General features: G+C 36.2%; 1 protein-coding gene across 2 annotated transcripts in view; it reads left to right on the top strand.

Moving 5' to 3' along the window:
- The first annotated feature begins 570 nt into the window (after positions 1-570).
- Nemp (Nuclear envelope integral membrane protein) overlaps positions 571-14,940 on the top strand; it is a 47,124-nt gene continuing 32,754 nt past the window's right edge. Inside the window, exons 1-5 of one of the 2 annotated variants that reach the window (XM_080159209.1) lie at positions 571-918; positions 5,325-5,381; positions 6,263-6,303; positions 6,703-6,822; positions 14,535-14,651. In XM_080159209.1, coding sequence (XP_080015335.1) covers positions 864-918; positions 5,325-5,381; positions 6,263-6,303; positions 6,703-6,822; positions 14,535-14,651 — 390 coding nt within the window. In that variant the 5' untranslated portion in view covers positions 571-863. The remainder of the gene's footprint in view (positions 919-5,324; positions 5,382-6,262; positions 6,304-6,702; positions 6,823-14,534; positions 14,652-14,940) is intronic. The other variant, XM_080159208.1, reaches the window with a different exon arrangement.

The following is a 14,940-nucleotide window of genomic DNA, read 5'->3' as shown; positions in this document are numbered from 1 at the left end:
TCACTACTAGAGTACATAATAATCTGGTGTAAGATTAAAGTTATAATAATAAATCTATTTTATTGCTCAGTTCATTTATATTTCTGCTGTGCTCTACCTAAAGAAATACATGTCCTTGTTCTTGATACTACTTAATTATTTTTAGATTAACAAACAAAAAGAATGCAAAGTTTTTTTTTAGTAGAAATTCGGGAATATTATTCTAAAATTATATTTTTTAAAAACGGTCCACGACTGGCTATTTTCTTTTTTTATGTAATTCAATGGGGATATACATCAATTTATCGGCCATTGTCTTATCCCTGCATATTTTCGTCCCTATCTTATTATGCATCATTTTCATAATAGTTGATATTAACTGTATTCGAATGGTGAACTGTATTTTCAATAGAATGCTATTTTCTTTTAAGACTACATGTCCCTGTTAATCTATATTTATTTTTAGGTTGGTACCTATAGAAAAAGTAATCAATGCACTTCTTTTCAGAAGCAAAGCTACTCTATTAATTATCTGTTTCTGTCTGTTCGCATGTAACTTTTTAAACGTGAACCCAGTATGGCTTCGAAACCGATTAATCTCCGCGGGATGAAAACCGGTTCTCAGTCATACTGAAAAAAATGATGAAAGTATCGTATTACAATTTTCCACTGATATTAATCTAAATCAGAAAAATATCTACCTACCAGTTTTGTTAGCCAGGACCTTCGCTATTTTTATTTATAATTGTCCTCGTTAGTATTTTTATAGAAATATTTGACCTATTTATCTAAAGAAAACTTCGCTACAAATGCACATTGTCAACCATGTTTTAAAGTTTTCAGACGCTAACCACAAACAAAGAAGAAAACAAAAATAATTAAAAATGAAACTTTTGATAATCAACGTACTATTGGAGCTGGCTCTACTCAATAATCTAGGTTTTCAATCATATCCACAAATTAGATTTTGTTTAATATTGAAGCTACTTTATAACTTGCTCATGTTCGTACTTCTAACAGTCAATGTAGGGGGGGAGGGGACATTGGGCTGTTATTGTATATAATGTTTTCTTATTCGTTGGCTCAACATCTTTTAAGACTATTTTGGTTGGTTTATTTAATTTGAGTGTTCAAACTTTTCAACCACTAATTTATCTTCAGTCATTGTACACGAACACTTTCTGTATTTTCATCAGGTATCTTAAGGGATAGGACAATAGACTAAGAATTAATTTACCCCCTTCACATTATGAGAATTGCTCCTCATGAAGATTACAGGGGTGTATATTCTGGACAAGATTCATTTTTTTCCCCTGCTGCAATTTTTTGAATTTTTTTCCCCTCCTAGTTTTTTTTCCAGCAAGGATGGAAATAAAATTGAAAAATATTTTCAAACTCTTTATTTTATTCATAATTTCCCCCCTCCCACATATTCTTTTAGTTTTTTTTCACCAAAAAGGTGAGAAAAATGGAAAAAAAAATGCTTTTAGTTATCTTAATTTTTACATTTTTTTCCCCCAACCACATATTTTTTATTTTTTTTTCTCCCCCACTCAGCAGGGTCAAATTTGAAAATATACACCCCTTGAAGATTAACAAAGAAAGGGGGGGGGGGGGCGTAATGACATAAGCTCTTAAACCGTGAGCAAAATGGTCTAAATAATGAGCTAGACCCTTCAAACTTGGTATATAAGCTTAGTCCTATAGGTATTACATCTAAATGGCAAAAAAATCCCAAAAATTTTATTTTTAGGTTAGGTTAGGTAAGAAAAACCCTGCGGAAATGGGGTTTTTAGGCTTTTTTTGGTCTATTTTGATGTAGAAACTTGCCTTAAATTGTTTTTTCTTAGGGTTTTTAACTTAAATACACTGTATCTATTCATATGGACATTATTTAAGATGATTCAACAAGTCGGGGACCGACCCCAGGGGGCTAGGTGGGTGGCCCGCAGGGGTTAAGTTCATTTTTCCCAATATATTTGTTGTGATACATCAAATTATAGGTTTTTTAGGTCAAGGAACTCAAATTTAGAGCTAAAATAAGCATTAGACTAATCTGAAGCTAGCCCCAGCGGGCTAGGTTGGTAGCCCGCAGGGGTTAAGTGCATTTTTTCTAATATATATCTTGTTATATATCAAACTATAGGTTTTTTAGGTCAAGAAACTCAAATTCTGAGCGAAAATTAGCATTAGACTGACCTGAAGCTTACCCCCCCGGGCTAGGTTGGTTTTCTGCAGGGCTTAAGAGCATTTACCTAACCTAACCAAGAAACTTACTTATATTTTTACAGGTTTTTTTCTTGAATAAACTGTGTCTATTAATGAAGACTTTATTTAAGATGATCCAGCAAGTCGGGGACCGACCCCAGCGGGCTAGGTGGGTGGCCCGCAGGGGTTAAGTGCATTTTTCCCAATATATATGTTGCGATACATCAAATTATAAGTTTTTTAGGTCAGTTAACCCAAATTCAGAGCTAGAATTAGCATAAGACTAATCTGAAACTAGCCCCAGCAGGCTAGGTTGGTGACCCGCAGGGGTTAAATGCATTATTTCCAATATAGATCTTGTTACATATCAAAATAAAATTTTAAGGTCAAGAAACTCAAATTCAGAGCTACAATTGGCATAAGACTTACCTGAAGCTAACCCCTGCATTTTACCTAACCTAACCTAGAAACTTACTTATTCTTTTTGTTTTTTTCCTTGAATAAACTGTGTCTATTAATGAGGACATTATTTTAGATAATCCAGCAAGTTGGGGACCGACCCCAGCTGGCTAGGTGGGTGGCCCACAGGGGTGAAGTGCATTTTTTCTAAAGTATGTGTTGTCATACATCAAATTATAGGTTTTTTTTATGTCAAGAAACTCAAATTCAGAGCTATTTTAAGCATTAAACTGACCTAAGGCTAACCCCCGCGGATTAGGTGGGTGGCCTGCAGAGGTAAATTTTCCAAATTATGTGTTGTTATATATCAAACTATAGGTTTTTAAAGTCAATTTGGAGCTAAAAAAAACATAATAGCAACCTGATGCTAGTTTTTTCGTGGTATGTGGTATACATTAAATTAAAAAATTGTATCCTATTAGCATATTAAATTCTTCCACCGCTAACATTGTACTATCAAAATTGAAATTCTTTGAAATATATGCCATATAAATGTAGTTTAACCAATTAACCAGGAAAAAATATGCAGTTCACTAAATTAAGTTCAAATGCATTTCGTGAAACTACCCCTTTGAATTTCTGGACCTAAAAAAACTATAATTTTATGTATGACAAATAAAAATGCACTTAACCCCTGCGGGCCACGCACCTAGCCTGCTGGGGTCTTAAATCTTAAATAATGTTCTAATAAATAGACACAGTTTATTCCAGAAAAAAACCATAAAAAAAAACAAGTAAGGTTCTAGGTTAGGTTAGGTAAAATGCACTTAAGACTTGCAGGCAACCCACCTAGCCCGCTGGGGCTAGCTTCAGATTAGTCTGATGCTTTTATTAGCTGTAAATTTGAGTTTCTTGATCTTAAAAACCTATAGTTGGATGTATGACAACACATACTTTAAAAAAAATGCATTTAACCCCTGAGGGACACCCACCTAGCCCGCTGGGGTCGGTCTTCGACTTGCTGGATCATCTGAAATAAGGTCCTCATGAATGGACAGTTTATTTGAAAAAAAACCTAAAAAAAAAATATTAAATGTAAGTTTCTAGGTTAGGTTAGGTAAAATGCACTTAAGCCCTGTGGGCTACCTATCTAGCCCGCTGGGGTTAGCTTCAGATTAGTCTAATGCTTATTTCAGCTCTGAATTTGAGTTCTTTGACCTAAAAAACATATAATTGGATTTATCACAACATATATATTGGGGAAAATGCACTTAACCCCTGCAGGCCACCCACCTAGCCCGCTGGGGTCGGTCTTCGACTTGCTGAATCATCTGAAATAAGGTCCTCATGAATGGACAGTTTATTCTAGAAAAAAAAACTAAAAAAAAATAATAAATGTAAGTTTCTAGGTTAGCTTAGGTAAAATGCACTTAAGCCCTGTGGGCAACCCAGCTAGCCCACTGGGGTTAGCTTCAGATTATTATAATGCTTATTTTAGCTCTGAATTTGAGTTCTTTGACCTAAAAAACATATCATTTGATGTGTCACATCATATACATTGGGGAAAATGCACTTAACCCCTGCGGGCCACCAACCTAGCCCGCTGGGGTCGGTCCCCGACTTGCTGGATCATCTTAAATAAAGTCTTCATTTATAGACACAGTTTATTCAAGAAAAAAACCTGTAAAAATATAAGTAAGTTTCTAGGTTAGGTTAGGTAAATGCTCTTAAGCCCTGCAGAAAACCAACCTAGCCCGGGGGGGGTTAGCTTCAGGTCAGTCTAATGCTAATTTTCGCTCAGAATTTGAGTTTCTTGACCTAAAAAACCTATAGTTTGATATATAACAAGATATATATTAGAAAAAATACACTTAACCCCTGCGGGCCACCAACCTAGCCCGCTGGGGCTAGCTTCAGATTAGTCTAATGCTTATTTTAGCTCTGAATTTGAGTTCCTTGACCTAAAAAACCTATAATTTGATGTATCACAACAAATATATTGGAAAAAATGAACTTAACCCCTGCGGGCCACCCACCTAGCCCCCTGGGGTCGGTCCCCGACTTGCTGAATCATCTTAAATAATGTCCATATGAATAGATACAGTGTATTTAAGTTAAAACCCTAAGAAAAAACAATTTAAGGCAAGTTTCCACATCAAAATAGACCAAAAAAGCCTAAAAACCCCATTTCCGCAGGGTTTTTTTTACCTAACCTAACCTAAAAATAAATTTTTTTGGATTTTTTTGCCATTTAGATGTAATACCTATAGGACTAGGCTTATATACCAAGTTTGAAGGGTCTAGCTCAATATTTAGACCATTTTGCTCACGGTTTAAGAGCTTATGTCATTACGCCCCCCCCCCCCCCCCTTATAGGTTGTAAAGTTCGGACGCTCTTCTTCATACCGACAAATGACAAATAAACCTATAGCACCAAATTTTTCTAAGCCAACAAATGAGAAAACGTAATGAAAAGATTTGAGGTTTAGCAAAACTTACTGTCTAATAACATAACAAGGATGTCAGCATTAAAAAAATTAAATATTAACAAACGAATGACATAATAACTAATTGTCCTAGAAATCACCATTCAAATCTGTAGTAGTAAATATTAGACGTATGGTCAATCATATAACAAATAAAGAGTAGCTAAGCTAAGGGATAGTACCTAATCATTGCAGGAATATCTATGGAAGGTTTATTAATACTTGGATTTGATTGGAAATGATAATTTTCAGTGTCATGTACGATAGTGAAACAGACCACGGTGACAGAGGCTAAATCTGATTATTTAGGGATGGAAAAAGTTCACTAGCGGACAGATATGTAGTAGCGAAGCTACTTATTAATTTTGGTGTGCATCTACGTCCTATAAACAATGTCTAAATCTAGTTAAACGTATAACACTGGTAAAATCTGATTATTTAGGGACGGAAAAAGACCACTAGCGGACACTATTTTAAAGTAGCAAAGCTACTTTAAAATAAAGGTGTGTCTGTACGTCCTATAATGAATCATAGAACCCGTCTCTATAAGTCACGATTTCTAGCTGAGGCAAAAAGTTAACTGTGATAACATAGTATTGAAAATCTTTAGGAACCATTTGTTTGTATATTATACATGATTGGTGGTATTTCATAAATGGGTTGATTTGTATAGTTTGTAGTATATTATTTAAACAGGCATTGTAATGGGGTGGGGGAATCGACCTCCGCCTGTAAAGGAGAACCATATCGGTCCTGCGGTCATTTAGATCCTAAGCTACATAGTTAAAGATTCTGTTACTCTTACATAAGGATTGAAATTCCCATGCTAAAATATGGCAGGTGTCATACTTAATAATTTATATACCGAACAGTAAGGTGTAATTTGAATTCAAATTATCTACTCTAAGAAATTTTGTCATTAGATTCTACCATAAGAATTGTAAGAGATGAGACAATCAATGATTAATTGATTTAACATCCACAAATTGCAAAAAAATACAAGATATAATAAGTTATTTGTCGAAAAATTTGGACTACCTAATCAATCAAAATTGAAGTCCCAAAGCTTTTAAGCCTATGAAACGTGCTTTTAAAACATTGGGTACCAGTATGATATCCCCTCCTTGTAAATACCTTTGAATAAATAAATGAAAGAATCGTGCTAGTGACTTAAACCATTAATATTACAGTGTACAAGATGAGAAACAAAGGAGACGTGGCAAACATTAAGGAATTATACATTATTTGGATGTTGGACCAGTTTTTATGTGCTCTGATAAAGTGATGCTCGCACCTGGCTAAAATAAGGATAACCCCCCATCAACCTACTTTTTCGTATACCCAACCCTCCTTCTGGAAGAACGAACAATGAAAAATGGGTTCCATGTTAGCAACCTAAATTAATTGACGAAATATTTCCCCTTGTCAATTTATCATGTATTATAAGTTTATAACCTATACCACACAATAATAGTTAAAAAATTTCCTAGTACCTATTAGAAGCTTTATTGTAAAAGAAAACCATGTCGGTTTAGTGGTTAGCAAGATCCATTTCGGTACAAACAGATCGACGCACAGACATAATGTTACTTTTATATAAGGATTACTGTATAATATTCTCAATACATAGACTACAGAGGGAGGCTACGAGGATATTAACTTCTTTTGTTATGACGGGGTGGAGCCGCATATTTTCAAATTCTGGTCCTCGGCATACCTGCACCTAGATATGGAGAGACAGGACTATCAGGTAGATAGATAGATAGATACTAGGATAGATAGATAGATACTAGGATAGATAGATAGATACTAGGATAGATAGATAGATAGTAGGATAGATAGATAGATACTAGGATAGATAGATAGATACTAGGAGAGATAGATAGATACTAGGATAGATAGATAGATACTAGGAGAGATAGATAGATACTAGGATAGATAGATAGATAGATAGATACTAGGATAGAAGGATAGATAAATTCTGGTCCTCGGCCTACCTGCACTTGGATATGGAGAGTCCTGACTTCCAGATATAGAAGATAGATAGATAGATAGATAAATAGTAAACTATTAGTGCATTCATGTATAGGAATAAGATAAATCATATGATCTTGAGGGATAAGACAATGGATGATAAACATTTCCACAGATAATAAACAAAATTACCCTTTTGTAGATCAATATTATTAGTATCTAATAACAGTAAACGTATATCTATCTATTCAGTTATATCTATCTATCTAGGTATATATTGGCCCCAATGTGACCGCTGTGAACAGCCTGTACCAGCAGAGTGAGGCATCATAGTAGTATACACTAAGTATCTATCTATCTATTTAGTTATATCTATCTATCTATCTAGGTATATATTGGCCCCAATGTGACCGCTGTAAACAGCCTGTACCAGCAGAGCTAGGTCTCATAGTAGTATACACTAAATATCTATCTATCTATTTAGTTATATCTATCTATTTAGGGGCGCCGTGGCTCAGTGGTAACACACTGAACTACGGTGGTGAGAGTTCGAGTTCAATTCTCCGTGTGTTGACTCGAATTTCTCATTCGCAATAATAATCACGCAACTTCCCCTGGTTGTGTTAGAAGGGGATTATTGGGTAAGTTTGGATACTCAATAGTCACGTACATAATATCAGTACTACCCTTATCCCAAGCTCCTCTGAGGAGAGCGTCATTCATTACTGTGACTTAATTTGGGACACCTGCCATACTCGGCGAGGGTGAGGTAATAATGAGTAGCTCTCATGAGACAGCGGGTCAAGTCATAATGTGCTTGAACGTGGAGCTTGATAGCCCTAGTGGCTATACAAAAGTGTCTCAGCCTACTCCATGACTACTTAGGCCCAAACCCTGAGAAACTATGGCTAATCAATCAATCAATCTATTTATCTAGGTATATATTGGCCCCAATGTGACCGCTGTGAACAGCCTGTACCAGCAGAGCTAGGCATCATAGTAGTATACACTAAATATCTATCTATCTATTTAGTTATATCTATCTATTTATCTAGGTATATATTGGCCCCAATGTGACCGCTGTGAACAGCTTGTACCAGTAGAGCTAGGCATCATAGTAGTATACACTAAGTATCTATCTATCTAGGTATATATTGGCCCCAATGTGACCGCTGTGAACAGCCTGTACCAGCAGAGCTAGGTCTCATAGTAGTATACACTAAATATCTATCTATCTATTTAGTTATATCTATCTATTTATCTAGGTATATATTGGCCCCAATGTGACCGCTGTGAACAGCTTGTACCAGTATAGCTAGGCATCATAGTAGTATACACTAAGTATCTATCTATCTAGGTATATATTGGCCCTAATGTGACCGCTGTGAACAGCTTGTACCAGTAGAGCTAGGCATCATAGTAGTATACACTAAGTATCTATCTATCTAGGTATATATTGGCCCCAATGTGACCGCTGTGAACAGCCTGTACCAGCAGAGCTAGGCATCATAGTAGTATACACTAAGTATCTATCTATCTATTTAGTTATATCTTTCTATCTATCTAGGTATATATTGGCCCCAATGTGACCGCTGTGAACAGCTTGTACCAGTAGAGCTAGGCATCATAGTAGTATACACTAAGTATCTATCTATCTAGGTATATATTGGCCCCAATGTGACCGCTGTGAACAGCCTGTACCAGCAGAGCTAGGTCTCATAGTAGTATACACTAAATATCTATCTATCTATTTAGTTATATCTATCTATTTATCTAGGTATATATTGGCCCCAATGTGACCGCTGTGAACAGCTTGTACCAGTAGAGCTAGGCATCATAGTAGTATACACTAAGTATCTATCTATCTAGGTATATATTGGCCCCAATGTGACCGCTGTGAACAGCCTGTACCAGCAGAGCTAGGCATCATAGTAGTATACACTAAGTATCTATCTATCTAGGTATATATTGGCCCCAATGTGACCGCTGTGAACAGCCTGTACCAGCAGAGCTAGGCATCATAGTAGTATACACTAAGTATCTATCTATCTAGGTATATATTGGCCCCAATGTGACCGCTGTGAACAGCCTGTACCAGCAGAGCTAGGCATCATAGTAGTATACACTAAGTATCTATCTATCTATTTAGTTATATCTTTCTATCTATCTAGGTATATATTGGCCCCAATGTGACCGCTGTGAACAGCCTGTACCAGCAGAGCTAGGCATCATAGTAGTATACACTAAGTATCTATCTATCTAGGTATATATTGGCCCCAATGTGACCGCTGTGAACAGCTTGTACCAGTAGAGCTAGGCATCATAGTAGTATACACTAAGTATCTATCTATCTAGGTATATATTGGCCCCAATGTGACCGCTGTGAACAGCCTGTACCAGCAGAGCTAGGCATCATAGTAGTATACACTAAGTATCTATCTATCTAGGTATATATTGGCCCCAATGTGACCGCTGTGAACAGCCTGTACCAGCAGAGCTAGGCATCATAGTAGTATACAATAAGTGTATATCTATCTATCTAGCAGACTGGCCAGAGTGTACGTTTTGTACGTTTTGTACGTTACGCATCGAATCTGTGTACGTTCTGGACGTTATTTTGATATGTGTACGTAACGTATTTTGAAAGGGGGGGGGCGAAAGTGACACTTTTTGAAACCAAAACTAAAAGTCAAAGGAACTCAACTAAAAAAAGAGTTACAGGTCTGACATTTTGCATGGCAGTTGCTTTATAGGGGTACAATATGGAACTGTGAAGAAACGGCGGCGCAACCGCCGAAAACCGCCGAGAAAATGCAACAAAAATTACGGCGGGAAACGGCGGTTTTCGGCGGTTGCGCCGCCGTTTCTTCACAGTTCCATATTGTACCCCTATAAAGCAACTGCCATGCAAAATCTCAGACCTGTAACCCTTTTTTTAGTTGAGTTCCTTTGTTGACTCTTAGTTTTGGTTTCAAAAAGTGTCACTTTCGCCCCCCCCCTTTGTATTTTTGTACGTTTTACGTTTTTTTAAAAATAATAAGAATAAAATATTAGCAGAAAAGTAATTTGTATGTTTTGTACGAAAATTTTTGCAAAAACAATAGGTGTATTATTTAAATAAATTCAATAATATCTTCAATTTTCATAGAACAAAAATATGTATGTAAATTATGCATATATGTTATTAGAACTTACAGTTTAAATTTATGGATTTGAAATATATGTCCTATAGATATAGTTTAAACTATTGAACAGAAAGAGATATGCAGTTGACTAAATTCAAGTTTAAATGCATTTCATGCTACTACCCCTTTAATAGATTTCACGATAATTTTTTTTCTAATTCTTTATATACTTGGGTAAATTTTCCGAGATATCATATGGTGCACAGTGTAGGATTAAGAAGTCTTATTTTTTGGTATCTTCAGTTTTTAAAGAATAAGAATCAAATATACAGGGTGCGCCACATATCCTCGGACATTCTTTAAACGGCCATAGCGTCAAAACTACTTGACCAATCAGGACGTTTAACCCCACTATAAAAACCTTAGGTAATGACCTTTAAGCACAAAAAAATCTTTGGATGAAGATGGGCTCGTACTCCGAGCTGGCCGCGCTTAAGTTCAACAAGGCAGATTCGAGTTGCGCCGGTGGTATAATCTGGATTCTCGACTAGGGCCTAATAAATCGGACCTCAGCCCATCTGTAGATGAGGTAGAGTTGTACAACTTGCTGGGGATACTGTTAGATACATAAGGCTGACACTAGAAAAGACTAGAGCTCTCTATCTAAAATGGCTTGGCTGTAGTACTCCGGCAAAGTGAAACGTGACAGATTTAGAGATGTCAAAAACGTCAAAAATCGTGTAAAATCGTGAAAATTTCTCGGTTCTCGACTTAAGAGACCCATATGGAACTTAAAAACTCATTTTAGACTATGGATTGCGCTGACAACCCTATTTGAATCTTCATGCCATTTCTAAAAAGGTATAGAACGTCGTTCTAGCTCAACTGTGGTCTAAATAAAGGCCTCCGTGTCAAATGGTAGCTTGAAAGTTGGGTGAATTAGGATCCTGCGGTTACTCACATTCCTAAGGAAATGGGGCCTCCCAGCAGCCTGATCTTAATTCAATGGACTTTTGGGCCTAGGGCTTCTTTGAAGCATGCACCAATAGACGTGCCCATACCACAAAGACCTCCCCCATTACCACTATCAAGGAGAACTTCGCCATCTTGGACAGGTACATTTTGACCTGGGCCTGCCGGCGGTTGAGGAGGCGGGTAAAGGCGATGATTGATGCTGGCGGCGATTTTAATCAATAATCTAATAGTCATATACCTAGTTTGCTTCCCAGTTTTTAAAATTTAATAAAATCTTTAAAATTGACGATTTTATGTTCATCTGTTTACAATTTAGAAAATGTCCGAGGATATGTGGCGCACCCTGTAAGTATAAAAGTATTTGTATATTTATTTGTAAAAAAGTATTACAAAAATAGTATATTATATATAATGCAAAGTAGAATGATGTCTGTCCGTCTGCTTGTCCGTCTGTATATCAGAAGCTTAATATCTCAGTAACCACTGAACCTATTGTGCTCTACTCTTCATGGAATATACCTAATAGTCCTGTGATGGTTTTTGCTATTTTCTTTGGGGGAGGGACACTTAAAGCTTTTTACTTTCTACTAGGATTAGAGGCTTCGTATCCCTCTTTTATAGAATCGTTTGTTGGAAATTTGTCCAAAAAAAAATATAAAAAAAGATTGTGTTTTTTTTTTTCATTTAGGCTTCGCCCCAGGGTGCGGTGGGGGTTCCCCCACCCCGCTGATTTGCATTAGTTTACAAAAATAAATTGAGGGGTGGTTGATTTTTTTTTTTTGGGGGGGGGGTGGGTTTCCCACACTCTAAGAAAATAGCCTAAAACTACCACAGGACTAGTAGATATATTCCCTGAAGATTAGAATTTAGAACCCAATCTGTTCAGCGGTTACCAAGATCTTAAGCTTTAGACAGACAGGCATTGATTTACTTTGTAATATAGACTAGTATTTTCTGAGGTCTTTAGCAATAGACAAAATAACCCTATATCCTATTATATGTTTATCCTATAAATCCTTTTTTTTCTGTAACAAAGAATCTCGCTAACTGCTGAACCGACATGATCTTTGTGAGGTTGTAGGCTATTTTCTCTGTCCTTTCATATCCTTTCAAGAACCTGTATTCAAAATGGTAGAAAAATAGCCTAAAACCATCTCGGTAACTGTGTGAAGTAGTTATGGAAATCTTAAGCATCAGACAAAAAACTTACTACTTTATTTAATAGAATATACTTAGTACGTAATAACAGGATGTATGTCTCTCTGTCAGTTTATTTGTACCGAAGGTTCTCGCTAACCGCTAAACCGATATGGTTCTCTTTTACAGGGTAGCTTCTCATAGGTCCTGGGAGAGGGTACAACCACCCTCCCAAGAGAAACTACTCTTAGAAAAAAATCCCAACCCTTCCCCTATTTTTTCTTTCTTTTTAAAATTGAAATCAGAAATGGGGGTGGTCTACTCCCCCTTCCCTCACTAAAAAAATTATTAGCGAAGCTACTCTATAATCACTTTGTCAGTCCGTTATGCTATCGGAGAAATGTGATTTCGGCTCCTGTTTTTTGATTGAATAAGTTCACATTCTACATATTTTCATTGAGATTTGCCTTTTGGTTGGGTGCTAGATCTATTCCTAGATTTTCTTTTTTTTCATGGTTTTCTCGACTTCTATTCAAGATAGACGGCTGAAATTTTCAGAGAATAAATAAATTCACACTCTACATATTTTTTAAAAAGTTTCTTTAAGGTTTGTCTATTTGTTGCAGTGCTAGATCGATTCCTATATGTATAGGTTTTTGTGATTTTCACAACTCATATTCCTGATAGACGGTTGTAATTTTCAGGGATTGTATTAGTTTTCATTCTTAATACTTCCACTAAATATTATTGAGATTTGCTTATTGGTTGGGGGGCTGAATTTATTCCTAGATTTTCACGTTATTATATATTTTTTAAAGGTTTTGTGATTTATTTAAATAAGTTAAATGCTTATTTTTTACGACACTACTCTATAGTTTATATAGTTCCCAGATTTCCATCCATAACTTTTGAGCTTCGCTACTTAAGGATGTTGTCATCCTTGTTTTTTACTTTTTATTTTTAAATAAAAAAATGGGTTTTTGAATTCAACTCCCCCCCCCCCCCTAATCAAGTTCCTCTAGAGGCCTCTAAGGGCGTAGTCGCTGGTCCTTATAATAGGATATACTTTGTACATAATAACAGAATGTCTGTTTGTTTGAACCAAAGAATCTCGCTAACCACGGAACCGATATGGTTCTCCTTAACATGATAGCTTCTCATAGGTTTTTGGAAGTTTTATAACTATTTTGGGGAAGAGTATCACCATCCACCCTCCCAAGAGAAATTGACTTTAGAAAAAAAACTACCTCCTCCCTCCAAAAATGAATTTTAATTGCAATTTTAAGTTAATTATGTTGTCATCCATGTTTTTTTTATTGAATTCAACTCTCCCCTCCTCAAGTGCCCCTAGAGGCCTTTAGGAGCGTAGACGCTAGTTCTTTTGAATAGAGTAATAGGATATCTTGTGTCTGTCAGTTCGCTATGGTTCTCCTTTACAGGTAGCTGCTAGTAGACTTAAATGTATTGATAATAGGTAACTAGGAAATTATTTAACTTATTTTTATTAGGAATGTACGTTTTTGTACGTTTTTTTACTTTTTTTATTTACGTAACGTATTTTTTTGTGTACGTTATGTACGTTTTTTATTTTCAAAATTGGCTGGCCAGTCTGAATTCTAGGTATATATTGGCCCCAATGTGACCGCTGTGAACAGCTTGTACCAGCAGAGCTAGGCATCATAGTAGTATACACTAAGTATCTATCTATTTATTTAGTTATATCTATCTAGATATATATTGGCCCCAATGTGACCGCTGTGAACAGCCTGTACCAGCAGAGCTAGGCATCATAGTAGTATACACTAAGTATCTATCTATCTAGGTATATATTGGCCCCAATGTGACCGCTGTGAACAGCCTGTACCAGCAGAGCTAGGCATCATAGTAGTATACACTAAGTATCTATCTATCTATTTAGTTATATCTATCTATTTATCTAGGTATATATTGGCCCCAATGTGACCGCTGTGAACAGCCTGTACCAGTAGAGCTAGGCATCATAGTAGTATACAATAAGTATCTATCTATCTATTCTAGGTATATATTGGCCCCAATGTGACCGCTGTGAACAGCCTGTACCAGCAGAGCTAGGTCTCATAGTAGTATACACTAAGTATCTAGCTATCTATCTAGGTATATATTGGCCCCAATGTGACCGCTGTAAACAGCCTGTACCAGCAGAGTGAGGCATCATAGTAGTATACACTAAGTATCTATCTATTTATCTAGGTATATCTATCTATATATCTAGGTATATATTGGCCCCAATGTGACCGCTGTAAACAGCCTGTACCAGCAGAGCGAGTCGTCCTGGTGGTACACTCAGCTTCCATGGAGAAGTACTCAGTTCAAAATTGATCCTTTTCAGGTGGGAACTCTTTGATTTGTAGAATATTTTTTGACTGTATGGCTTCGAACGAAACCGATGAATTTCGTACTGAAACATCATGTATAGTCATCAAGAAAAATAATAAATTAATACCAGTCTCATTAGCCCGGGCATTCGGACTTCAGGACTAACAATACTGGTTTGAAACTTAAATTTTTTAATTATAATATCCGCAGAAAGCTGACTATAAAAATACGATGCGCTAAATAACTAGATTTATATTTATTACGTAAGTGTTTTGTATAACGGTCAATAACGCAGCATTAGG

The sequence above is a fragment of the Acartia tonsa genome, chromosome 4, assembly GCF_053477335.1.
Source record: "Acartia tonsa isolate MP-2025a chromosome 4, ASM5347733v1, whole genome shotgun sequence".
NCBI lineage: Eukaryota > Metazoa > Arthropoda > Copepoda > Calanoida > Acartiidae > Acartia > Acartia tonsa.
The sequence above is the reverse complement of the archived record's forward strand: the minus strand, read 5'-3'. Positions and strand labels throughout refer to the sequence as shown.